The sequence below is a fragment of the Anopheles merus genome, chromosome 2R (genome assembly GCF_017562075.2).
Source record: "Anopheles merus strain MAF chromosome 2R, AmerM5.1, whole genome shotgun sequence".
Classification (NCBI taxonomy): Eukaryota; Metazoa; Arthropoda; class Insecta; order Diptera; family Culicidae; genus Anopheles; species Anopheles merus.
In genome coordinates, this window is record NC_054082.1 from 42482018 (window position 1) to 42509629 (window position 27612).

The 27612-nt window shown below is 45.0% G+C and overlaps 6 protein-coding genes across 14 annotated transcripts in view; 2 read left to right on the top strand and 4 right to left on the bottom strand.

Annotated features, from left to right (window-relative positions):
* Positions 1–27612, top strand: part of LOC121588642 (flotillin-2) — a 156287-nt gene that overhangs the window by 8680 nt on the left and 119995 nt on the right. The gene's annotated exons all lie outside the window — the stretch shown is intronic.
* On the bottom strand, positions 1633–4433 carry LOC121588632 (glucose dehydrogenase [FAD, quinone]-like). Its single transcript, XM_041906780.1, has 3 exons — positions 3882–4433; positions 3286–3522; positions 1633–3207 (listed from the first exon to the last, which is right to left on the bottom strand). The coding sequence occupies exons 1-3, from the start codon at positions 4006–4008 to the stop codon at positions 1679–1681; spliced, it is 1893 nt and encodes a 630-aa protein (XP_041762714.1). The 5' UTR covers positions 4009–4433; the 3' UTR covers positions 1633–1678.
* Positions 7988–9894, bottom strand: LOC121588641 (glucose dehydrogenase [FAD, quinone]-like). The gene is made up of 2 exons (XM_041906792.1): positions 9646–9894; positions 7988–9568 (listed from the first exon to the last, which is right to left on the bottom strand). Exons 1-2 carry the CDS (start codon positions 9659–9661, stop codon positions 8202–8204), a joined length of 1383 nt encoding a protein of 460 aa, XP_041762726.1. The 5' UTR covers positions 9662–9894; the 3' UTR covers positions 7988–8201.
* LOC121588628 (glucose dehydrogenase [FAD, quinone]-like) lies at positions 13412–16478 on the top strand. The gene is made up of 2 exons (XM_041906773.1): positions 13412–14165; positions 14251–16478. Exons 1-2 carry the CDS (start codon positions 13763–13765, stop codon positions 15780–15782), a joined length of 1935 nt encoding a protein of 644 aa, XP_041762707.1. The 5' UTR covers positions 13412–13762; the 3' UTR covers positions 15783–16478.
* On the bottom strand, positions 18981–21533 carry LOC121588638 (glucose dehydrogenase [FAD, quinone]-like). The gene has a single exon (XM_041906788.1). It carries the CDS (start codon positions 21076–21078, stop codon positions 19234–19236), a length of 1845 nt encoding a protein of 614 aa, XP_041762722.1. The 5' UTR covers positions 21079–21533; the 3' UTR covers positions 18981–19233.
* On the bottom strand, positions 23076–25136 carry LOC121588630 (glucose dehydrogenase [FAD, quinone]-like). Its single transcript, XM_041906776.1, has one exon. It carries the CDS (start codon positions 25005–25007, stop codon positions 23112–23114), a length of 1896 nt encoding a protein of 631 aa, XP_041762710.1. The 5' UTR covers positions 25008–25136; the 3' UTR covers positions 23076–23111.

Consider the following 27612-nt stretch of genomic DNA (forward strand, 5'->3'; position numbering starts at 1 on the left):
CGAGGGTTGCCGCCATTTAGGCGCAATTCGCCCGTAGGTTAGCCGTCGTTGTTGTTCTTGCCATAGCCGCCGCTCCTGCTTGCTGCAGAGGGTGGCACGCGTTCCAAAACAATGAGACGCGGGTGCCGGAGTGGGCAGGCGGAAATAGAAAGCCTAGCCGGGGGTTTCAATTTTGGTGTATCATCTGCAAATGACCGTAGGGGTGAAGAGTGAACCAAGATAACCGTCCGGGAAATTGGATGCATATGCAATGGTTTTGATAGAAGCCGGCGCACGAATGTCCTTCCCCCGCGTACGGAAAATACAGTTGCCGAGGTTTACCGGTAAGCCTCGTGGTAAATGTGAGATTGTACAACCCTCTCGAACGGGCGCTGACAATTCACCCTGCGGTGGTTGTCGTCTAGCAGCAGCAGCAGCAGCAGCATCAGCAATTTCCCCCTTGCGTTTTTCATCCCTCGCATTATGCAAAAGAAAACGAGGAAAGCCTTCTCCTGTGATGGTCCACACTCTCGAACAAACCTAACAGTGTAGTAGTGGTTGTATGGAGAATTTCGTTCAAAGCGTAATGCGAGGGTGTTGAACTGGGTGGTTTGGTGTGCAATAGAAAAGCAGGCTTTCTGTTCATGTAAAGTGAGGTTTCCCGGGAAGCCATTGCGCCTCGGTGTATTAGGCTATGTCTGTGTGCGTATATTCTTGTGTGTTCCCGTTGAAGAGCATTGTTATTCGGCCGTAAGATGACGTGCGCGATGAATAAATGATGACTCTTTTGCCTGTTTTATGATGCATTTGTGTGACGGTGCTGCTCTACCTTCGTTTCGCTGCCAACCGGTACCTGTAGGTACGTACGACTAAAGAGAAACGAAAAGGATAGGAAAAGGACATGTGTGTCACCTTTGTTGTGCTGTGTCGTCGGTATCTTTGTGATTGTTCGCCCCAAAAAACAGTACGCCAGCGGAAAGAGTAATGGCGCTGCATCTGCATAAATGATTGCATTGTTTCACTCTCACACGCTTGTGTGCCATTAGATGTGGACAAGCATAAAACAGTTCGACTTTTCAATGAGCTTTGTTGCTCTCACCGCGAAATTCGTCTCGCTCTCATGTGCTCGGATGTAAATTCCCACGGCTAATGACAATAAAAAAGAGCAGCATGGGTGGCTATTATTTGAATACATATATATATGGATACTTCAATTCGTAATTGATACTTCACAGTCATTGAAATGAGATGATCCGTATGGGATGTGAGCTAAACTGGAAGTAAGTTGTTCCTGCGCGGTGACAAGTGCACCACGAGAGTACTTGTGCTACCGGTGTATTTCATTTCAAGTACGCGAGAAGTTCGTTTGGCCATATTTTGCCATTAATCTGTGAGCTGCCGTTTGATGTGAAGTGATGCTTCTGAGTCACTTGAGAAAACTGCTTGCTCAAACAATATCCGTTCGGCATGCTGACAAATCCATACAGAGTTCCTCCCAAGACCGTTACGCACGATGTAAACAATGTGTGTTCGATATGTTTGTAGGTAAAAGAGGTAGCGCAATCAAAACTCGCAACGTTTCACTTTCATTAGTTGATCGCGCGATAGACCGACAATCGGGGAAGGCAAACAAAAGCGCCCAAATTGTTTACAAATAAATAGCGGCATTTATTGAGGAGAGTCTTATCCTAATGTATCACTAGCGGTCGCTTGACGAGGTGGGCGCACTGGAGCCTTGCTCCCACTGGTCCTTAATGATGTCTGCGGCCCGTTCGCCAATCATGTAGTCGATTGCGGCCGACTGGGCCGAAATAGTGGTCGGCACCACGCTCACATCCGCCACGCGCAAACCCTGCACGCCGTGCACGAGAAGATCGGGCGCTACGACCGCCAGCGGATCGCCGGCCGGTCCCATGCGGCAGCTGCCCAGCTGCTGGTAGGCCGTGCTGGACAGCGTCCGTATCGCGCAGCGCCAGTAGTCGTCCTCCCGCTGGTCCCATTGCTCACAGTTCGGCAGCGGGATGCCCAGGACGCGCGTATCGTACCGCCGCATGGCGGGTGACTTCGAGATGCGTACCGCCTCCTTGATGCCTTCCAGCATCGTCTCCACGTCCCGATCCGCGCCGAAGTAGCCGGGATAGATCTTGAGCGCACTGTACGGATTGATGCTGCGCAGCTTCAGGTGTCCGCGCGATTCCGGATGCAACAGCACCACGCTAGCCGTCCACTGATCGTTGCGCAGCGTTTCCAGCGGGCGGTACACTTTGTTGTAGATGGCCGTCTTGATGCGTTTGCCCTTGCGCAAACCCAGCCCGCCGTCGGAGACGAGCGAACCGGTTGAGAAAACGATCGCGATATTCGGCACGCCCGGTTCGGTGGTGGCGTTCTCGGTGCGCACGAAACTGATGGCCTCCACACCGCCCGGTACGGTCAGGGGGCCCTCGCCCCGGAAGTAATCACCGAGCGAACGCAGCTGGAATCGGCTGTCCGTCAGCAGCGCTTGCCCGGTTTCGTTCAGCACAAACGTCAACCCATTGAAGACGGGACTGTCGACGAACGATTGACCCACCGGGAGGTTGCTCACGAGCGGCAGGTTAAAGTTTTGCAGATGCTCCCTCGGTCCGATGCCGGACAGCAGCAGCAGCTGGGCGGTGTTGATGTTGCCCGCCGTTACGATCACCTCCTTGCGCGCGCGCACTTCGTAGTTGCGGAAGTGTCGCGTGTACGTCACACCGTAGGCCGTCTGTGTGTCGGGGTTGATCAGTACCTTCAGCACCTGGCTGTAGGGCTGGACGTGCAGGTTGGGCCGTTTGTAGAGCACCGGTTCAACGAACGCACGGTACGCGGTTTGGCGCATGCCGCGCAGCCCCGTCGTCTGGACGTACGAGACGCCGAGCTGCGATTTGCCGTTGTAGTCGAGCTTGCGGTGACCGGCTTCTCGGGCCCCGTTCACGAAGGTGCGCGCCAGATTGGTGCGGAACGTTGGAAACTCGACGTGCAGCTCACCGCTCTTACCGTGGTAGGTGGAATTTTCCAAACCTCGCAGCTCCGCCCGTTCGGATTTGAGAAAGTACGGGAAGAGATCGGCATGTGACCAGCCCGGGTTGCCCTGTGCGGCCCACCGGTCGTAATCGGCGGGATTACCGCGCCCGTACAGCATGTAGTCGATAAGGGTCGATCCTCCCAGACCTTTGCCGTGCGGCAGACTGCACCGTTGATCGATCATGCCTGTCGGCGAGGTTCAGAAATCAATGCCCATCGTGTCAGACTGGCGTGAGACGAAAGCAAGTCGTTCGTTGTACTTACCATAGCAGGAGGTATTTTGTGCCTCAGCAATGTCCGCCCAATTGTATTGGGAGTTTTGCAGAAATGTAGTCAGCAGCGGAATGTTCTGCAAGTCGTTCTCGCCCGGTCCTGCCTCTAGCAGCAAGATCTTCCACTGCGGGTTTTCCGACAGACGGTTGGCCAGCACACATCCGGCTGCGCCGGCACCAACAATTATGAAATCATACTCCGGCACCGACTGGCGGTAGTTGATGCCCTCTAGCCGCAAAAAGAAGTAGAACAAGAAGGACAAACATAATCATTACTAAAAGTACACTCTTTTTTCCTTTCTCGTCAAAAGCACGATCACACAACGTTGGTTAAATCACTAAAAGATACGAGGGAAGAGAAAACCGTTGCGCTTGTCATTTGGCGGGAGTAATTTCTCTTTTTTTCTGTCACAAATTGTGGTCTTTGGTTTCACTTCCGGTTTGGTTCCAGCCGCTGGCGACTATCTTCGGAGTGATGTCCGGTTTGAAAGTGCACAAACTTAGCTTTAACAGTTGTTAGATTCCACTCGCGCTCCGACAAAGCTAGGGTGTAGGTATTGGAATGAGACCGTCGAATCTATTGCCTACCGTCTGGATAATGCTCGTTAATGTAGCGTCCAGCATGGGCCAGCGTTTTGAGCAGTAGAAAAAATCCGTTCGCGGTCAGTGCACCATGTGTCGCGATTAGGATCACCGCGATCCACAAATGCTTCATGATGCTCCTTTGTTCGAATAGCAGCCCACTGATCGTATCCTGGATAACGCTTGCGACCTAACGATAAACTTCACTCAAATAACTCCGTGTCCACTCTGCTCAGTGTCCCAAGCGCAACTGATCAGCGTTGGTACGTCTTTAGCGGGACAAAACCATGAACTTGGCAGCCGTTGGACGATCGTCCAAGACCATGACTTTGGGCCGGGGTAGACCTGGCGTGACTATGTGCGTGTGTGTTGATCGCATGCTTTGCGGTCGGGAGTGGGATGCGTGTCGTTGCTTTTGTGCCCGAAGATGAATGATGAGTTGCTGTGTCGCAGTGGTTGTCGTTGGCCTTTGCACTACCGCCTCACCAGCATGCGTGGCTGTGATCGATCGACTGTTATGCGATGAAAATCTATGTGATAAGAGGGGATGTAATAGAACGAATTTTCGCGTTGTGTTAGAGGTGTGTCATGTAGAACATTGGGATAGGAACATATGTTTTTGCGAGTGAAATGTTTTTCTCCTGACACGCCATTTGATTGTTTGAGGCAGCATAGAGGCGTGTCTAGCAACTAGTCGTTGTTTTGTTACGTTTTTTTTTCGAGAAAAGAATTCCGTTAGGATTGAGTTTAATTGGGATAGGTTGTTGTCTTTGTATAAAAAATGCTTTCTTTTAATGACGCTTATATAGTGTAAAGATGTGGTTTCGGTTATCGGCACCCTTGTTTGTCAAAGAACGATAAGTTCATGTATGTGACTTTTAAGTAGTTTCAAGAAGTTATTATGTTTATTCTACCATTGGTATGAATCATGACCGAATATTGCGTCTCAGGACCTCATTTTTCCTGAAGTTGTGCTATTTTGTTAAACGCACAAAATGCTATCTGTTGTATGAGTCGCAAAAAAAAGAAAACAATTAGCGCACTGTCGAACATAACCGCCCCTACTAGTAGGTCAGTCAAACCCCAAGTCAGAAGTTGTCGGGTTTTGTTTTTACTTCTCAGCTCGCACACCACGCCGGTGTTCCAAATCGGTGTCAACGGTAAACTTTCTCCCGTTCTGTTTTTGGCACGAAGTAGAAGTCATTAACTGACCTGTTCAATGTATCCCTTTACTTGCAAAACAACAAAAAGCACTGTAAGTTGAATGTAGCTACTAATTAACCTGCATACTAGCAGGAAGCTTCATAAACGCGCGGAAGAAAAGTTTGTTCACCTTTGCGCCGTGCTCGGACATAACATGTTTTGAAATTTCAGTTTTAACTTTGTGGGTGTGTTGTTGTTGTTGTTGTTGTTGTACATCTTCCGTTTCGACGGCTTTAGCAGTTGTCAGGCGCCACGAATCCTACTGGAGCTTCGTATTTATCTCACGTAGAGATGCGAGATTTGCTCCTGCCGTTGCACTTTCTCCTCCCGTTTCAGCGGCTGGTGCCTCCTTCGTTCGGTTACGGTTGATCATTTGTATCGACTGGAGCACCACACGCTGAGGTGCGAGCTCGCTGAACGTTAATCGCTTATTGCCCTCGACTATCAGTGGAATTTCTTTGTCCTCCCGGCCAGAACGCACGGTGGAAGAAAGTATGGCGAAGCTTTAGCATAAGCGAGTGCAGTTACAGGTTGTCGTGCTTTGTGAGCCAATGACCGATGGTTCTATATCTGGCCACCGAAGGAGGTTGTTGTGCCTGCCGTGGCGCAAAGTTCGTTGTCCGTAAGGATGTTCTTTCTCTTCGCATTCGTACACCACCACCCGGACAGGGTGAAAAGAAAAGCGATTGCAATTACATAAGTTATTCGTGTACTACGGCGGGCTGCACTCCCTTGTGCAACAGTGACGCGGCTGCCGTGCAGTGTACGGGTGCAATTGATTTTTGACCAGCACTGGTAGAGTGTCTGGCTGCAAACCGGTTCCGGAAAAATCTTCACTATGCGCGGTACGCTGTAGCTTGTCAAGAATTGTGATGTTTGTTTTATTTTCGTTTGGGGGTTGGTGCTTTTGCGATCAGAATAAGAGTTGTACAATTCTAGGGAGGAATTTATTTTGCTTGCGATTGTGAGTAACGTTCGTAAAAAAAACAAAAACCTTCGATTATAATAACCGTTATATGTATAGCTTCGACTGGCCGCTAGCCTATTGGTTCAGCATTCTTCACTAGAAAAAGAAGACGCTCCCAGGGCGGAAGTGGTCGTGTGTCTGGGACATGAAACAGTTCTCTTGTTTTACCATTTTGGCAAAACCCGTGAGCAAACATTTCGATTTCAGTTTCGTTTGCAACGTTAGACACATACCGGGACAATGCAATGAGACAGGCACGAACCGGAGCATGCTTATCGGCTGAGTTGATTTAGCCATCGGCATATGTGTTTGGGGCCTCGGCTATTGATGGTGATGGTGGGAGAGTGTGGCGCTGTCACTGTTGTTTGTATAATAAATGGCTTAATTGCGAGGTGGTGGTATAGGTTTTGCCTTAGTGAATCAGTCATGTTAAGTTTGGATGGTGAGCCAGACTGAGGCCAAAAGAAGCACAAGATCGAATATTTCAACTGTAACTTATTGTTAAAGGAAGATATTAATCAGATATTATTTCTCTTCTATTATATCGCAATATACTTTCGTAATGATGTACGCAATGATGTACATTATACGATGCAATGATATACTTTCTACCTGTTTAAAAGTGTTGTAATAGGCCGCGTATGCGACTTAAGTCCATACAGAAACGAACTTTTATCTTCTGCCAATTGTTTTTTTTTATAACTTTAATTTGGATATCGCTTTGGCTTGATGCTGAATAATTCGTGTAAAAGACACCCTAAAGCTGCGACCTTCAGTTGATCTCAAACTGTTGGCTGGTGTACATTGAAAACATAGAGAAGACTCTGGCAAGCTATACTTACGCGAACGGAAGCCTATGGTCGTTAAAAATGTTTATATGTGTTATTCTGGCAGTTTGGTACTCATTGCTTATGTAATGATCATTTTAGTGAGATGTACCAAGCGATGAAAAACATTTAATGAAGTTCGAAATTATTCTTTGTTTTGGCCCAAAAAACCTTCATCCAACAATAAGGAAACGCCAGAATTTTAGGTTTAAATGTAACTGCCCCGTTAAAAGTGTGTTTTGGGAGTTCGACATATGTTGCTCCGAATTGTGGCAATTAGTTCATAATGGTATAGCTCATACATGAATTAAATGTTACGAACTTTCCTGGTTGTAAGATTTACCAATATATTTTAAATATTGCATAGCTATGTCAGGGTTGAATTGTTTTTTTCTTTTAAAAATTGTAAAAGTAATAAGGGATAGGGGGGATTTATTCAAAATACTATTATGTCTGTGAAGTTCAATGGATATTTTTGTGTATATTAAATATTCTAAATTAATTATAATAAAATATTCACTTCAATCTTTCTTGTTTTTTCTCTTTGCAGGTCTGTATTATTTCGATGGAGCTTGGATAAATTAATTGTATAAAAATAAATGGTGCATTTTCAATTATTGTACCACATACCAGATCGCATTTGACTGCGGAAATTGTATGAGGTAAATCAAAAACATGACAAAAGTTCATGACATGTATGTTGGCTTTAACAAAGGAGAGCAAGACATCTCTGTGATTGACCAAGGGTCTGAGGCTAAATTTACCTTCAAAAATAATTATTTTTATTGTCAATTTTATTGTTGCCATTCTGTTACATGATGTAGTTGTTAAATGCACCACGAACCGGGTGCTTTTTTGTAGGGACGTGCAGAACAAATTTGTTTATATTTAAATTATTTAAAAATTAAATATCGTATCTAGTGCATATTATTTTGGGCATCTTCATAACATTCTTGAAAGAATAATCGATATAATTTGATCTATTGCTGCACATTTTCTCTACCAAATATAGAGTAATGAAACAATGTGATGCCTATATGTTTTTGAGAAATTATTAATAAAATGAAATGTTTGGTTTCTCATATTAAAATTAACGGATTTATTTAAAAATGATCTTAAAGGTTGGTTAGTTGTTTTGTTTATAGATCCGTTGAGTCTTGCGTCAGGATTCGTCTCTCAATATGATGTTAAAGCTATTTCTACTTTATCTTAGGTTCAATTTATACCAGTCCTATACCAGTGCCCGATCAGGATGAAACGCAGATTGCATACATTTAGGAGTAATCGACCCTTCGAAAGTCGTTGCATTTGAATCGTCATACTATACAGCTAGCGGCGCCGTTCTAGTTCATTGCCCCAGTCCCAAGAGCTTTTGATCAAATCTGACGCTTTTTCAGCTATCATATACACCGTCGCCTGGGTATGGCCATTGGAAACAGGAAGCATAACACTTGCATCGGCTATTCGTAGATTCCCAATGCCGTGTACTCTTAGCTCCGGTGATACCACTGCTTGTCTATTATCTTGCCTTCCCATAGGGCAGGTTCCGTACGGTTGATCGGCTGCATGGCCTACGTGACGTACGACGCAGCGCCAATATTCGTCCGTGCCGTACCGAAGCTTATCACAAGGGGGGACGATCAGCTTTCTGGACTGTAGGCCAAGCTTGGTAAACTCTTCGCTGTGAATAATCTTAAGACATTCGGTAATGCCGCTCAAAATTTCCTCCATATCGTTTGGGGCGCTGAAAAAATTGGTGTAAACCACGGGATTACGTGAAGGGTTTGTGGCGTTTAACTGCACGAATCCTCTCGACGCTGGTCGCAGGTGAATTAGCCCGAGTGAAAAATATTCCAGTGTACCGCGTGGTTCGTACTGGAACAGAATCTCGTGTGTAGGATCAGTATTGTTCTGTTTGGTCGTACTTAAAAATGCTATTGCTTCTATCATTTTCTGCGCTGCATATGGCACTGTTCGATTGGTTGCGAGATGCAGCGGAAATGATACTAATTGAAGGTTCATTGTCGCTCCTACGGGACGATCTGCAAGTACTGGGATTTGCAATGCGTCCAGCTGCGCTCGGGGGCCAATTCCGGACAACAGCAACAGATGTGGTGTAAATATAGGTCCCGCCGAAAGGATGACCTCTTTGGTAGCACGTAGTTTTCGTTGCTTGCCATTAACAAGCACTTTGACTCCTACCGCTTGCCGGTTCATACCGTTTATCAGCACCTTTGTGACCCGTGCCGATGACATGACGTGAAGATTGTTGAACAACTGTTTCACGGGCCGAATGTATGCGTCAGATGCAGTGATGCGCTTGGTGCGGTATTGTGTTAGTTGAACGAACCCAACGGTTTGGTTCCTTTCCGTGTTGTAATCGGCCGTACGTAGCCCGAGTCGGTTGCAGGCAGAAATGAAGGAACGTAGCAAAGGTGATTTTTCGCGTAGTCCCGCTATCGGAACAGGTCCACCTTTTCCTCGTTGCTGCCGTGAGGTCCAAGAAGCATTTTTGCGAAAATTTTCAAGTTTTAAGAAATACGGAAGCACACTCCGATACGACCAGTCCACATTTGTCTGTTTTGCCCACGCATCATAATCTGCTTCACTTCCTCTGACGTAAAGCATATTATTGGTAAGGGTATTGCCACCCAATCCCCTGCCGGTCGGTATTTCGCACCGCTGCTCTGGAGCACCTGTTTGAAATGGGTACAAATATGGGTGTAATCTGGCTGAGTGTTAAATCTAACATCGCACCAACACACACACTTACCCAGACAAGAGCCCATCTGCCGCTGGGCCTGAAGATTCCAGCTTAGATCCTTATCGCTTGGGCCACCGCCTGCTTCAATCAGCAAAATGTGCCACTGTTGTAATTCGGCAAGCCGGCTAGCGATGACCGAACCGGCAGTACCACCACCAACAACTATGAAATCATACACTGTCCTATAGCTCTCCTGAGCTGTGAATTAAGCGAGAAAGTTCAATGACACGATAATTCGACGCTTGACATTGCGGCTCGCGGCGGCACGTGATTACCTGGCAGACTGACTGGCGGCGTCGCTGGGGACGACGGTGCTGGTGGACGTGCGCTGTGCAGCCATTGCTGCTTTTTAACGTAGAGTGGCCACCATAAAAAGGATTGTGCGAGGCTCACAATGGCAGCGATGAGCAGTAATGGTGTAGTGGTCCAGTGCATGCTTTTGCGAATTCAACAGGGACAAACTCACGAAACGAACGTCGACGCAGTCGAAAGTAAACTGCTAAACCGGTACAGAACAGAACTGCGGGAGCACCATCATTCTAAGGTGTTTTGGTTCTTGTCTGTAAACATATACTCGGGAACCCTCTAGAGACGGGCGTGCGTTTTGAACAGGTTTTCTGAACCGATAGTGGATGAGAGGCTTGAAATATTTCATTTTGTTTGCTTCATTGATTATGGCTTGACCGAAAAGAAGGTAAGAGATTTAAAATAATTCACCAGTGTTGGTAATATTTACGATACTTTTCACCAAGAAGCCACAACAGTAGGCTAGGCATTAGATGTGATAATGATACGATGTTAGGTGGAAACCTGTTTTCTTCGCCTAGCCATAACACTTTTAGCAGATGAAGTTGAATTCTGAGATGGATTTAATTGACGTCTTGGAAACAATTTATATCCCGAAATGGTCTTCATGTGATGAAATGAAGATCACCTGCCAAGCGTAGAACTATAGACAGTAGAGTGGTATAAAATTATGTTTTTTGGATACGCTTATAGACTTTGGATACGCTGTATCTTTGCGTTAACGTTTTGCTCTATAGAGATGCTAAATACACAATTTTCTTGAGCAACAAAGGCCAATGACCTTCTCAGACTACATGTAAATAATGTAAAATCTGTTATGGTCAATTGTAGTCCTGTGATTGTTGGGAAAATCACAGCCAAAAGAATCTTATGGTAAATCGTTTGCTCATGCCATATTTTTATTGGCCAGTAGTCCGTGGTCAACAATCAACATCGTCAGCTAGACAAGATGTGCAGTGGAATAAATCATTTGAAATTCTATTCCTACATTTTAACAATTTCATACTGCATTATCTTGCCTGCATTTTTTCACTGAAATATGACAACATTCATGCTTAATCACCTATTTTGATTAACGATTTATTGGTCAGTTCATGATTAATTATCCTAGATTTTGACCGATGGATATCAATACAATTGGACCAAAAAATCAAACGACCAAAAATCGTGGGAACGCATCAACAAAATATGGGAACCCAAAAATTGATGTAAATCGTTGTAAGTGAATGATTAAATCAAATCAAACTGACAACAAAAATGTAGCAAAAAGGACGAAAAATGTAGCAAAAAGGACAAACAAATGACACGATAAAGTTTACAGAAAATACAAGTTTTGTTAATATGAAAAGTTAATACAGCTTTACATCAATTTAGCATCAATTTAGTGATATATTGTAAGTCAATGTGTGTAACCAGATTATTTTCTAACAAAACTGTGAAACACAAATTTGATTTCCGTTAAAAAGCCAAAATATCAATCCTTGCAATCTGCCTTTCGCCTGTCACACTAAACATGTGTGGCAAAAACGCAGACACAATAACGGTACGAGTGGGCGAATAGGGTAGGTCATGTTAGATGCCGTCTTAACTCAAGCCCGGAACTATGCAATGCTGAGCGCCATTGAAAACATCGCTGCCCAGTGAGACGGCGCTATTTTTTTTATTGCACAAAGTTAAAAGCATTCGTACGATAACCTTCCTGTTCGCCCCGCCGATTCGACCAATTAGCTGTGTTACGGGCGCAAATATTAGTGTCAATAGCGTCCGATCGCAATGGCGATAAAATGCTGCGGTGCAGGGTACGTACATCCACGAAATATTTTTTTTTCTTTTCATATTGTGCTTTCGAGCTTAGGTTGAGAGCATCTACTATAGTTTGCCGTGGAAAAAGTCTTATTTAAAAAGGAAGGTTTTGATTGTGACTCGTTGCAGAAAAAGGCAAATAAATCTTTTGCCCAAGGAACCATTTCGTTCAGCACTTAACGTGAGCTGCCGATTAGCGAAATATGACGAAATGTTTTGATGCTGAATCATTTAGCTTATAATCGTTAGCATAAGCCTAAATCAACGTAAACATTTTACGATGCGCTATGATGCTTTGTCTCCTGTTTTATGCTGTACTTAAAACGGCTAAAAACGCTGCGAATTTAATTTGTTTTGGTGCACTGTTTGATGGTGTTCGAAGACGAAAATCGTCGATCGATTGGTCAATTCACCTGCCATTCGTTCAGAAACAAATAAAACAAAAGTTGTTGTGCATTTGAACTTGCAACAAAACAGCTAAAAGAAACAGCTATCATAACTATGTTGACCCTCAAATTGATGCCGGTTAAACGATAGTGTTAGCGTAAATCCTTACCCGGCGACGAGACTGGTGAACTTTGGAAGATAGTGTGAAGAAGTGGAGTAAAATACGAAAGCGAACGGCTGCTAATCAACCATTGACAGTTAGTGTCAGTGTGCCAGTGCTATGCCAAGGCCCTCGTCTAAAGCTGACCTGGGTACCAGATTGCTTACCCAAAAAAACCGGTGCATGATAGTGCTGGGAGTGACACAAGACAACGATTTTAACGGCAGACAAGCATTTTCTACGGAAGAGATCTTCATCCATATGCAATGCTAATGAATTTAAATTCCTTCCGTGTTGGAGGCTGGGTCTGAAATTGTTCCTTAATGTATCCTTAACTGATAGGCAAGGGTTTTGATGGGTTGTTCTGTATAAATAAAGAAAAATCTGAAGGGGTTAAAGCCAAAACTGGATTTAGTATTTTTTTATTAACCCAAGAAGGGCTTGGAAGGTTAGAACTAGTTATATAATGTTAGATGTTTTACATAATTATTTCATAATACCGGTTCTCTTGACCGTGTTATTTGCAAGAAAAAATCAAACATCCGTAAAAGAAACTTTAGATATCCTCTTATTCTTTTTGGCTCAACAACCGTTGTCGGTCAAGACCTGCCTATACCATTTGTGGAGTTGAATTTCAGTGACTTTTGGATTACCCCCCATAGCAGGATAGTCAGTCCTTTGTATGACGGCACGGTCTATTTGGGGCTTGAACCCATGACGGGTATGTTGCTAAGTCATACGAGTTGACGACTGTACCACGCGACCGGCTTTGAGATATCTTAGCCTAACAAAAAAATCCTTACGCTAGAGATCAACATTCGAATCGCGTTTTGCTTAAAATCCCATAACTTTGTCCTATCCGCGCGATCCATAAAGGTACACGTGCGGCAGTCTATCATTGCCGATTTTGAGATTATCGATTCCATGCGCTGGATTACTGAAGTAGTAGTCTGGTAAGCTAAGTTTGTTAACAGTCTAGTTCTTTTGGCTGATGTTACGTGGTATGGTGCGCGTGACCGTGAAGTACTCACAGCGGAACTGCGGGAAAAGCACAAAAAGCAAAAATCACCTTTAACTCCGCAACACCCTCCGACGTGCGGAATTTTTATAGTTATCAAATGCAGTGATCACTTTAGTGCCGTTGATATTGTTACTCCGTTGTGTGTTTTATCATCCCTCCTCCACGGCGACCCGGTTTATGCACCGTTTGAAGAAGGGTGGTAGATCGCTCGTGCGGAAAGCAGACTAGTATGATAGTAGAGGGGCTTTATTTTTTGTTTTGAAAACCACTTTGAAGGTATTGTATGACCAGCCACACTGAAAGAGACAGAAGGAAAAACGTGCCCCTCACGAAGGATTTGACGAGGAGTAGTAGGACACGATCTAACCTCGATAGCTTAGTTTCAAATCGGATCTCGAGCGAAGCTGATCGTTCGAAGGTGGACTCACGTTAGTGACACTTCGTGTACGATGGGTGTTTTGCAGGACTTACTACGAGTGCACGATGGCAATGGGCGTTTGTTGTCCCTAGTGTTGTTGTGCCTATACTTTACGCTACGGTGCTCGGTGTGCCAGTGCCCGGATACTGGTGGGTTAGGTGCGGAAGATCCGGCAAATGTGGGATTGCTGCAGGAAAACAGCATCAAGCAAGCTTCTTTGCTGAAAAAGTACGACTTTATCATCGTCGGTGCTAGTCCTTCGGGTTGCTTGCTGGCGAATCGGCTAACCGAGATTCGCGATTGGAATGTGCTGCTCATAGAGGCCGGTGAGCAGGAAAATCTGTTCGTCCAGGTGCCTATTTTTTCGGCGTACCTGCAATCTACCAGCTATAACTGGGGATACCTCGCGGAACCGCAGAACTACTCTTGCTGGGGTAAGGATGTGGTGATGGGATAGATTTGGACAATGATCGTGGAAAGGGAAACTGTTTGCTAACGTTACACTTGTTACCTCCGTAGGGATGAAGGATCAGCGCTGTAGCTATCCGCGTGGTAAAGGACTCGGTGGTTCGACACTGATCAATTACATGATGTACGTGCGCGGAAACAAGTACGATTACGATCAATGGTCAGCGGCCGGGAATGATGGTTGGTCGTTTGACGAGATTCTACCGTACTTTGTCAAGTCGGAAAAATCGTACCTACGCGAGGTGAACCGATATCACGGCACGGACGGCAATCTGGATGTGCGGTACCTTCCCTATCGCACCCGGCTGGCCAAGCTGTTCGTGAATGCGTGGCGTGAGCTAGGACTGGAAAGTGTGGATTACAACGGCGAGTCGCAGATCGGTGTGTCGTACATACAGTCAAACGTTCGCAACGGCCGCCGGCTGACGGCGTACACCGCTTTCCTTGAGCCGATACTCGATCGGCCAAATTTGCACATACTTACCAATGCGCGTGCCACGCGTGTGCTGATCGACGCGACTACCCAGCAAGCGTACGGGGTGGAATTTATTAGGGACCGAAATCGGTACACGGTGTACGCGGATAAGGAAATTCTGATGACCGCGGGTGCTCTGCAGACTCCGCAGCTGCTGATGCTGTCCGGTGTTGGGCCGAAGGAGCACCTGCAGGAGGTAGGCATACCCGTGATAAAGGACCTGCCCGTCGGCCAGACGTTGTACGATCACATCTACTTTACCGGGCTCGCGTTCGTGACCAACACGACGAACCTTTCACTGCACGGTGACAACGTCCTTACGCTGGACGCCTTTCTGTCGTTTCTGCAAGGCCAGGGTCCGATGACGGTGACGGGCGGTGTCGAGGCGGTGGCCTTCATTCGTAACACCACAAATCCTGAAAGTGCGGCCACTCCGACCGTGCTACCTAACATCGAGTATATACTCACCGGCGGTTCACAGGCCGCCGATCACGGCAGCGGCATCCGCAACGGGTTCCGGCTGACGGACACCATTTACAGCATCTATAAACCGCTGGAAGCGAACGAGCGAGACGCAATGACGGTCAATATTGTGCTGCTGCACCCGAAGTCAAAGGGGTACATGCGCCTGAAAAGCTGCAACCCACTGCACTGGCCGCGCTTTTACTCGAACATGCTGAAGGAGCAGGAAGACGTGGAAACGATTCTGCAGGGCATCCGGTCAGCGTTGCCGCTGATGGACACACGGGCTGCCCGTCGTTACGGTGCGAAACTGTACGATGTGCCGTTGCCAAACTGTGCCAGCTTTCGGTTCGGTACGGATGACTACTGGCGTTGTGCCATTCGTACGCAGACGACCTCAATTCACCACCAGATAGCGACGTGCAAGATGGGACCGCCGAGTGATCCGGACGCCGTCGTATCGTCCAATTTGAAGGTGTACGGTGTGCGGCGGTTACGGGTGGCCGATGTGGGAGTCATACCGTATCCGACCAGTGGACACCCTACCGCTACGGCGTACATGATCGGCGAGAAGCTGTCCGATTTGATAAAAAACGAATGGTTAGGGCAAAACATCCCTACCGGTGGTGGTGCTGGTGGTATCTAATGCTGGTGCGACGAGTATTAAGGGTTACTGTTGCGCCGATTGGTAGGGAGCACGATGAAGCAACGGTTGAAAACGGAATCGGTGAAAAACGCGACGAAGCAGAGCAAAAGGTTGTAAAGGCGCAAGAAGTGTGATAAGCGTGTGGTTCGATATCGTGATGGTCAAGGGTAACGATGATTTTAAAATTCCATTTTATATTTTTTATCATCGGAGCGTTGGTTCGTGTTCCATGATAATCGGAAATCAGCTATCGCTAGCAGCCTGGCGTGGAGACCGCATGTGGTATCCAGTTTCGTGAACGTCACTTTGTAACTTCCTTAGATTTAAACACCAACGATGATCGGTTGAAAAAACAAAACGAAAAAACTCGATGAGGTGTTTGATATAGCCGAGTTGATGATAATGAAGACAGTTAAGTTGATGATATAATCATTTGTTGTTGGTGTGGAACTGCTGAATGTTTGGAAGATAGTTGCTGAAAGCGGGGTGTGAAAAAGGCGGTCTGATGCGCTTCAATAGGTTTAGTAGTTGTTGATAAATAGCTAATAGCTAAAGTTTATAGTAAATAGTTGTAGACAAAGAAATGTCGTTTTATGTTAGAGTTCGATCTTGATTGATTCAGCATTATAGAATAAAGTGAATTGTGGGAATTTGTTACGATGCATGCACTCCTAAATATCGGGTATGAAAGAAAACACAATATCGAGGATACCCATTTTACAATCAATGATCAATGCAATGACACATTTAATTAGTCTGATGATGATTCGGATGATTTAAATAGGGTTCGTCGCTTTTACAGCAAGCATATCATCTGTGCACAACACTGGGTCACAATATTGTGTTTTTGTGTTTGTATCAATAGCAACAAATTGATTGCTTTCCGATGTTACAAAACAGGTCAAAAGCTGCCAATTTGGAATATTGATAACACATCCTGAATAACTGCTTCTTTCCCTCCATTTTGATTGACAACCTATACGACATATGCCGTGCTTATATAGGCTTTTGAAACTTATTAAGCGGGAATTTCCGTCTTTGCTACTTGTTAAGTCGTTCGAGTGGACGACTGTACCACGGGACTGTATCAACTATACCTATATAACCTCTTGAAGTACAGGAGTAATATATTTAAATTAGCCTAGCAAATCAATGTCATCATACTTTTGTTTAGAAAATATAATTTGACACTAACTAATCGACGATCTAAAGATTTGTCCTAACGTCAAATAGCTTCACCTTATATTATATTTGGTGGATCAGCTGGAGGACATTTATTAAGCAACTTGATATTGAGCAAATTAAATGTGTTTAGGAGCGCAGGAAACAGGGTACAGAATTATACATCCTCATATGCAATATTGTTGCTAAATACACTATATGAGATATTCATCTAAATAACGTCAATATCGAATGAAGCTCTTCCCACAATACAATACGCCTAACAGTATGCAATTTTAAATAGGGTTCGTCGCTTTTACAGCAAGTAAATCATCTGTGCACAACATCTGTGCTTCGTTGTTTTGGTTTTAGTATCAATTTCTTGATCATTTGAAAATGAAATAATACAATTCTAGTTGGCCATTGCACGTGACTGTAGTTCAACGTAGCGTAAGATTATTTTCAAAACAACTTTTCATACCCAACGTCATCAATTGGTGCTGCAAGACTACGTTTCAATTAAAGCAAACAGATCGATTAAACACTCCAGTTCGCTGCAGAGTGGATAAAGGTGTCATTAAATACATAACGCAGTAGATTCAATTGAAATTCTGATCACAAAAGTCTGTACTTTTCCAGTATATTGTGCGCCGTGAGGAGGAGAGGATGCACGTCATCCGTAATGGGAAGATGGACGGAGAACATTCAATGCCAAATGAAAGAGAAACGTTGTGGTGTTCATTAGCATGTCTTTATATTACGCTTTTTAATGTTTAGTTAACAAGGTACATTTATTTATTTTTCATTGTTTGTTCGAAGTGTGCATTTAGTTTGCATATTTTTGAGTATTTTCATTTGTGTAGTTATTTTAGAAATGAAAATTACGTTTATTGTTTTTTCTTTTATTAAAAATAAGTCCATATATTCTTTGATGCAAACAGATACATATACATACATGTATAAAAGGATATTTCAACAAAAACTCACTTGTTTGGCCGAATCCTTTCACTTTTTTGCGCTCGTTTTGCTTCCTAGATATCATGTAAACCAACGTTACAGCTTCCGCTCCAGATGTCAGTGACTGTTTTCGTGGTTCAATACCAACCAGCAATGATGAGAGGCAGTTTTAGTGGCACAACAGGTTTTCGCATCGTTTAAACTGTTCGTCTCTGCTCTGCTTTTATTCCTTTTTACACGTTTCGTCTTAGATAAGCAAGTTTTGACCAACTTAAAGTGTACTGCATGTTCTTTCATTCCGTCCTTGGCAATGCAACAGCCGTTTTGTGAGAGCGTCCCACCACAAAAGGGACATCCCGTGGCCTTGGCAATGTAGCCCTTCCACACACGATGAACGTATTACCTTGGCTTTTGTGGTTCAGCTTCCATCACACAAATCAAGTGCACAATTCAAGGACCATTACAGTTCATTGACTGTTGAGTGTGTTGCTGTAGGGTAGGTTGTTTAATTAGAATAAAATAATTTTTAGCTATATTTCAAATAGCTCTATGCTTTATGTTGTTAACTGAATGTGAATAGTTTGTTTACCATTACATTTAGAAAAAAATCCGCGTTGCGTTTAAGCTTGTTCAAAACAAATTTCATATCATTCTGTCTCCCCATCCCCATTCTCTGCCAGCAGGCTTGTATACGCTTTACGATTTGTTACATCAGATTAAATTGATAATGCTCATCGCGTACGTCCGATCGAACACGTAATCGAGGCGGTTAGGCATTCGTTTAATTTACACTGCACTGCAGTTGCTGATGGGACGGAGAGGAGTGAGAAATTTAATTGAATAGAGTATAATTTGCCCAGCTTGGGGTGTGATGGTAGCATCTGCTCGAATAAAAACCTTAGCGTTCTCTCGCTTACTTGATTATACGTCGGCAAACAATCACGTACAATTAGATTGGAAATGCATGTATGCGAAAGGTTATGTATTTTCTCTCCGAATTCGGCCTTAAGGCTATCAATACTCACTTGCTAGTTCCTCATTTGTAAGTAAAAAAGAGCTATGTTACGTAATTAAATAAAATCGATACATAATTTTATTATATTCATTGGATTTCAGCGAAATCTAAGTACACAACATGTTTGATTTACAATTATCACTAGCAATTCCATAATACAGGTTTTATAAATAGTATAAATAGTACATGTTTTCTCTTGTGGGAGATCTCGTATAGGAATTATTAAATTGCATGCCACCGCCGTGCATAAACACACTATCTGACTAAGGGTTAAAGTTCCCAAGTAAAAAAAAACGCAAACATTTTCCTATGATCAGTCTACGTAAGCTCGTTCCAATCTTGCTTGATCATGTCGGCACCCTTTTCGCCGATCATGATAGTGGGAGCATTCGTATGGCCCGCCGGTACATCCGGCATAATGCTTGCGTCGATCACCCGCAAACCCTTCACACCGTGCACGCGCAGTCTCGCATCCACCACCGCGGTAGGATCCTTTCTCGGGCCCATTTTGCACGTACCCACGTGATGGTAGATCGTGAAGGTGGCGTGGCGCGAAAAACATTTCCAGTAGTCGTCCGAATCGAAGCGATAATGTTCGCAGCCCGGCATCGGAATATCTAGCAGGCGGGCATTGTACCGCTGCATTGCGCCCGTCCGGCTAAGCTCGATTGCCTTCCGGATGGCACGCACCGAAATGTCCAGATCGTACGGATCGTCAAAGTAGTTCGGCTCGATGATCGGATACTGGAACGGGCTGGAACCGTTCAGCGAGATGCGTCCCTTGCTGCGCGGTCTCATGATCAATGGAAAAACCGTAAACCCATCGTAGTTCCGGCGCTGAATCTCGCCAAACAGGGTTTGGAACGTTTTGTGCTTGTAGTTGAAGTTCACCTCGTAGGTGGGATCGGCCCCGATCGTACCACCGATGTGCAGCAGTTCATAATCGGGCCATCCGTCTGGATCGCCCGGACGCTCGGAGTCGTAGAATGCGATGGCTTCGCACCCGCCGGTGGACGTGAACGGTCCACGCTTGTCGTACTGATACTTCATGAAGTTGTCCAGCCGGAACACGTTCTTGTAGGTTAGCGTTTGGGTATTGTTCACCAGAAAGGTGAGGCCACCGGCCGCGGTATGATCCTGGAAGTTGTGCCCCACCGGTAGATCGGCGATCGGTTTGATGCCGTTTGCGCGCAAATGGTCGGCCGGTCCAATGCCGGAAAGCATCAGCAGATGAGGTGAACCAATAGCGCCAGAAGAAACGATCACCTCTCGACGCGCGCGAACCGTATGGAAACGGCCGGCGTGAAAGAATCGGACTCCATTCGCCCGGTTGGCACTGCGGTCGAACAGGATTCTTGTCACCTGGCTGTTTTTCTTCACGTGCAGATTCGAGCGGTTGCGCATATCGTACAGATACGCCACGTTCGTACTGTCCCGTTTGCCATCCTTCGTAGTGCTCTGGATATACGAGACACCGATCTGGGTCGGCCCGTTGTAGTCGACGTATGGAGCACCGTCCTCTATTGCGCCCTGCACAAACGCTTTCGCCGTGTCCGAGCGGAACCGGGGATAGGAAATGGTAAGCGGACCATCCTTGCCCGCGTACGCCGGGTTCGCGTCTGGTACGACGCTGTGCTCGAGCTTCTTGAAGTACGGCAACACCTCCTTGTACGACCAGCCCGGATTGCCCAGGTCGGCCCAGTGGTCAAAATCGCGCCGATTGCCCCGCGTATAGATCATGTAGTTTAGTACGCTCGAGCCACCCATCACCTTGCCACGTGGAAAGCGACACTGATTGTTCTTGAACGCCAAACAGTACTGGTCGCTCGGCTTCGTTCGATAGTCCCAGTTGATGTTAAAGTTTTGCAGGTAGTGGGCCGCCATCGGGATGTCCATTAGCAAATTTTCACCAGGTCCTGCCTCGATCAGCAGCACCGACCAGTCCTGCACTTCACTTAGCCGATTTGCCAGCACACTGCCGGCCGATCCGGCTCCGACAATGATGAAATCATATTCCGGCCGAACGACCGGTTGGCTTGGCAGCTCGTGCGACATACGCTCGCCGCCATCCTGCAGGAAGCTGAGCATCGACAGCAGACTATCCTGGGGCCTGCTAAAGCTCACCATCCCCAGAATACCGGCCGCAAGTGGTAGGTATTGCATGTTGGGACAGCAGCAGGACCACTAGCACACGGGATAACAAAACTCACGCACTCGTTATTTCGTTCCTTACACACAGTTACACGTAATCAATGGGAAATGATTCACTAAGAGATCAACACGCCGGCTCGATACATAAGTCCCATGCCAAGGTTCGTCTGTAACAACTTGGCACTGAATTTCTGCACAACGCTACCAACGCATGCCGTTTCGCGACTACGCTCGTACTGAGTCCCGCGGCCGTCAATATCGTGCGTTTTAAGCAGCTACTTCCCCGTCTCCGTTACTAGACACGAAGCACGATGTGTGCAACTGTAGCTGTGTGCAAAACGAGTCCCGGGGAGTTAGTCATTTAACAAGTTTTTCGGACGCTGCCTGTACTTCTTACCGTTCTACTCGAATCTATTTAGGGATTTTCCAGAATACCCTGCCCCTGTCATCTTCACACACAGTCCCTTCTAGACCATCCCTTTCAGATTTTTGAGATAAACTTTTTTACGGACGAGAAGAATGCGCCTAGAACAGTGTGCGAGTGAGCTTTCGCGGCTACGTGCGCTGCATGCATTGCACCAATGTGAGTAATGCAAGAGTGAGATGTGTAGGGCGAATGGAAAAGGAGATGGCAAAACCTTTTGCTAGGGTGCGAGAGCGAGAAGATGTTTGATGTGAAGTGTTGAGAGAACAATGAAACAGCTAGTAGGAGAGGTACTAAGACTGCGCGTAAGAATCGAGTGAAAGGGGCAGTAATGCACAAGGCGCGCACTGATAATGGTAGCCGGGAAACTACTCATTCACCTGCGCTACCGTAAGTTGCTCGCTTCCGCTCGTATACTCCCGCCAGTCAGATGTACGAATAGTTCATCCGACCGGTAACCTTGGGTACATGTGCTGCTGCGGTCAAAAACTGCATTCACACACCGTGCACAGTGTGATGGTGCATAAAGTTAGTGTTTTGTTGTTGGCTTTACATTGAATCGCGATCGGATAAGGTCGGGGAAGGCGCAAATCACATTTCAACCCGGTTACGGCTACCCTAGAGTGGGGTTTTGTTGGACTTACACACACTTGAACACTTGCAGTAAACTTGAACTTGACTGGCGTGGACCCAGCTTTCCTTGCAGGGTGGGCAGCTGTAGTGCTTAACCATGTTATGGTAAATATAGAGTAGAGAATTTTTCATTGGTAGAACTAGGAAATCTTACAGCACGGGAAATTTGAAATCATAACTAGTACTGTGTTAGTGAATCATCGCCACGAATGAAGTTGGAAGTGTCGAATGTGTTTTCTTTGACCATACTTTCTCTTATTTCTGGTTTAATCGCACAAAGAAAACATTAAAAATATTTTTTAATTCGTGTCTTTTTTGTCATGCGTTCTTGTGTCCTCGAAACTAAGGGATATCTTTGTCTTTATCGTACTGCTGCTTTATGTGTGCCAAGGGTTGTTTAATGAACGATGACATGTCAAGTGTATTCTAGAGCAGCAGCGATTGGTGGAATGGTAAAAAAGAGCAAACATAAGTTAAACCCTGCACTGACGTGTTCCACTGTTCCACTTTAGTTTATTCTTGTATACTCGTTCCGGCCTTACTTTGTAAAACATAGAATATTACGAGAATTTCTAAACATTATCTAAATTCGTTTGTTTTGATCTCAATCATATGCATAAAATTAGCACCCCCGTGAGGCTGTGTGGATCATATCATTACTTAAATGCTCGTGCTTGTGTGATTCATCGATTGCCAAGTTGAAACAGAATACGATGCATGATTGACAAGCTGTAGGGCTCAATTTATTGGGTTTTCTGTTTTGGTTAAAAATAACAACACACTAAAGCGGTAATGATGTCGTACATAATTGACGTCAATAGATTGAAACAGTATTATGAAATATTAAAAAAATAGGAATTACGATCAGTTAATGTGATATCTTAAATAAAAATTCATAACAATAAAATGAATGATTTTGGTTTGAAGCATGACTAATATTGTGATAAATTAACTGCTGATATATCAAACAACAATTCTTAACCATTCACTAGGTTACCCTTATACTCCAGTCTTCTTTTATTATATCGGCACCCTTTTCAGCAATCATGATCGTTGGTCCGTTGGTATGAGCCGCCGGAATATCCGGCATGACGCTAGCATCGATCACCCGCAATCCCTTCACACCGTGCACACGCAGACGGGGATCAACCACCGCTAGCCTATCACTTGCCGGGCCCATCTTACACGTACCCACGTGGTGGTAGATCGTGTACGTCACGTGTCGCGTAAAGCACTTCCAATAATCGTCGGTGTCAAATCTGTGCTGCTCACATCCCGGTATCGGAATGTCGAGCAACCGGGCATCGAAACTTTTGAGCGTGTTAGTTTTCGTGAGCTCAATCGCCTTACGAATCCCACGCACCGAAACCTCCAAGTCATACGGATCTCCGAGGTAGTTAGGTTGAATAATAGGATGTTCAAAGGGATCAGCACTGGCCAACCGTATTCGACCCTTGCTGCGGGGTCGTAAAATCATCGGGAATACTGTGTATCCCTCCAGTCCGCGTCGCTCAATATCACCGAATAGGGCGTTAAAGATTTCCGGTTTGTAGTTAAAGTTTGATTCGTAAATACGATCGGCCGCTTGCGTCCCTCCGATCAATAGCAGTTCCAGATCTGGCCAACCAGCTTCGTTGGCGCGATTGGGTGGTTGAGTTGTGTCGTGAAAACTGATCGCCTCACACGCTCCAGTAGACGCCATCATACCTGTGTGTTGGTGTTCGTATTCCATGAATTTTTCCAGCGTAAAAATACGTTTCGAAGAGAGCGTTTCCGTGTGATTGATGAGAAACGTTAATGCTCCACCCGCCACATGATCTTGAAAGTTAAACCCGACAGCAAGATTTGCCAAAGGTTGTATACCTTTCAGGCGTAGATGCTTGGCCGGACCGATACCGGACAGCATGAGCAGGTGTGGCGAACCTATAGCCCCAGCGGAAACAATCACTTCACGACGAGCACGAACCTTTTGATAGCGATGGTTCGCATAGAACTGAACACCTGTGGCCCTCTTCGTATCACGATTGAGCAAAATCTTTGTGACGTGAGCGTTTCGAATAATATGCAAATTGGTTCGGTTTCGTATCGGGTAAAGATAGGCGTTGTTGGAGGATACACGCTGGCCATTCTTTGTGGTACTTTGAATAAAGGATGTTCCGATCTGGCTGGGTCCGTTATAGTCAACGTAGGGCAGGCCTAATTCCATGTTTGCTTTCACAAACGCGCGAGCCACGCTGGTGCGATAGCTGGGATATGATATCGTGACGGGGCCATTGCGACCAGCGTACATAGGGTGAGAGTCAGGAACGATATTTTTTTCCAGCTTTTGGAAGTACGGCAGCACATCATTGAAGGACCAGCCAGCATTTCCTTTTGCTGCCCACGCATCATAGTCTCGGCGATTGCCGCGGGTGTAGATCATGTAGTTAAGAACGCTTGAGCCGCCCATCACTTTGCCCCGAGGAAGGCGGCATTGATTGTTCTTAAACGCCAAACAGCACTGATTGCTTGGCTTCGTACGATAATCCCAATTTACGGTGCTGTATGTCTGCAGGTAATGTGCAAACATTGGTATATCCATCAAAAGGTTCTCGCGCGGCCCAGCTTCGATCAGCAGCACCGACCAATGGGATATTTCTGTGAGTCGGTTTGCCAAAACACAGCCGGCAGATCCACCACCAACAATGATGAAATCGTACTCGGGCAGCAAGGGTCGCTGATCGGGCTTTTCATACTTCAAACGTTCATCACCGTCCCGGTAGAATTGTATGATACTTTGTACTCCAGGTAACTGAGCCATAGATGTTTGCCACCTACAGATGAACAACACTATCACGCACCAAAACGTTTGTCCACGCAGCATTTCAATGAAGCTTTGAATCATATGGATAGTTACGAATGAAATTGACCTATTCGGTGCCAAAATTGTGAAGCCTTCACGAGGATGGTCTAACCGACACTAATTATAATATCACACCGCGTGGTCACTAGGACCGTGCACGTCCGGACAGGTCGCGTTCTGAACTCTCACTAATGCTTGGTGATACGCTCTCGATGGCTAATGTCTGCCAATGAGGGATCTGATATCTGCTGGTAAATATTGAACCAAAACGCTGACGCAGATGGAAAAGCTTATGAAGATACTATGAATAAGTCAGAATGAAACGTTTAGAACTCCACGTGCCGGAACGTGTTTGTGTGTGTTTGACCATTAATTTCAGAAAGGGCCTAAATTCTTTGGATGGATCTATCGAAGCTTATTTCGGCATGTTTCTGATATGTCGTTCACCCTCTTAGGTTGCCCTGAAAACCTGTTAGCTTTACAATGCATGCACGTAAAACCGGCCTACAAACTGGTCACCAGAAAAGGTGTAGGGCCCTCGTGGAGATAGTGAGCTTTATGCAAATAACCAAATAAAGAACAAAAAAGAAGTTCTTGGTCGCGGTAGTGGCGATATTTTCAGCATCTTAGTTAAAGGAATTCTCGTGAGCAATGATATGAAACTAGTTCCGTGAGTTAACGGATGATCAGTATGTTTCAGTGACGTAAGACCTAGAATGGGAACTACAATGGAGATTATAACTGTTTCAAAATTTGCTCCACACGAAATGTAGAAAGATTTTAGGACAACCAAAATTGGGATAAGTTTTTCCTTTCTATTCATTTTTTCGTTTTTCGTTTTTTCTGCACTCCTCTTTTCTCCTAGTACCGTGGGCTAAGGTTATAGCAAATTAATACGATGACCTTCTCATTTGATGTACATACGATACCATCTTGGCTTTACTGCGACAGTACATTCGATTTCGTGTTTAAATTAATTACGCACTACCTGCTGTGTGGGTAATGCTGAACTTGGTTAAAATGTATCGCTATTTAACATTAATTTTTTGCGGCTTTGCAACGAAATGAATGTACAGGTTTAATCAATGTTTGGCTGATTATTCGATGTTTCCAAATGCTGTGCGTGCTAAAGAAACTGGATCGGTTCTGTGGTACAGTCTTTCAATGCACGGTGTTCCATTATGTCTGTTTTGGGTTCAAAGCAATTCGCGTTCAAAGCGCATTCTTCTATTTGCGGTACTTGATATTTTTGCTAAATTTGACTAAAACTCAATGGAACTCAAAACCAACAATTTGGATTCGGAGATACTTGGTTTTTTAAATTTGACAAGATCATATATGAAATAAGTACAATTTGTTTCAAGCATCGTCAAATGCAAAAAAATGCGCTTATGTAAACATTTTTAAAACGCTTAAATACCACAAATAGAAGATAGTTCCGCACGAATCGTATTAAATGAATGGTAAAGTGTGTAACAGCACTATCTTTAATTAAAAAAAAACCGTTTAATTATACGTATTTTGGCTGAAAACCGTGGTATTTGACATACGCGGAAATTGGAGTAGCTCAGGAACGCAAAAACCGCGTATATCGGGAACAGACTGTATATAGTTTGTTCAGGTGAGTCATAAAATCCTATGATTCGCTGAACAAACTTGTGTGCACGGCTGCATGTGTGATACTGGTTTAATAAAGTGTATCTTACTGCCTTGAATTGGTTGAAATACGGATGTGAACGGCATTTTCGTCGTTCGTTGAAACCTGCTCAGGATGCTTTTAAGGAAGTAACTGAATCCCATTCCACCCGCTGCATGCGATACTTTGCTATCAGTCGACATTTTTAAGCATCCTCATAAATTAAACTCAGTGGACAAAGGAATGGACCGGTAAATCCGAGCAGAGGGTCGATAAGTAGATATGAATATGACATGGTGTGTTCATCATCTCTTATTACTGCGTGATAGCGTAATAAAGATAGATTCGTATAGAGCGCTTCTTCACGTACTCTGGACCACATTCAAGGGCCATTAAAATGGGCGTAAAATTGACTTCTTTCACGTCGTCAATCAGATGAAATTGTTGGTGGGAAAGATCTAGGTGGAGGGCTGAGCGTATCAAAAGGTCACGCTGAGAAGAATTGTCCGGATCAGCCAGGCATGTGGGCAGGTCAATGTTGTGTAATTACTGCGACCCCATGGCCTTGCACTGAACTTCACCGCATCAGTCATAATCAGGGAGAAATGGAGGATTTCCTTGAAGAAGAGCAAAAAAAAAACCACTTCCTTTAACTTGTGGTAACAATTTGTACGCGAATTGTCCTCTGACGTCCTCTGGGCTTACATGATGGAAAAAAAGCTAAAAGAACTAAATGTGATGAGATTGGCACCGGGTTCAATCATCCAAGGATATCTTGAGATGAGCAAAACAGTTGCGGTACGCTCATCAAAGGTGAACTTACGGCGACAGGAAAGTACAGCCAAGGTTTTCAAGAGTGTGGTTGTTTTTGATGCAAAGTTTGTTTTGTGGATGATATCTTTATATCTATGGTAGTCTGAGAGAAATATAATGTTCGTAAATCTTCGAGGAATATTATCATTTCCTTTGATCTTATAATGTAAAACCATGTAAAAAGTTCATGTAGTGGAA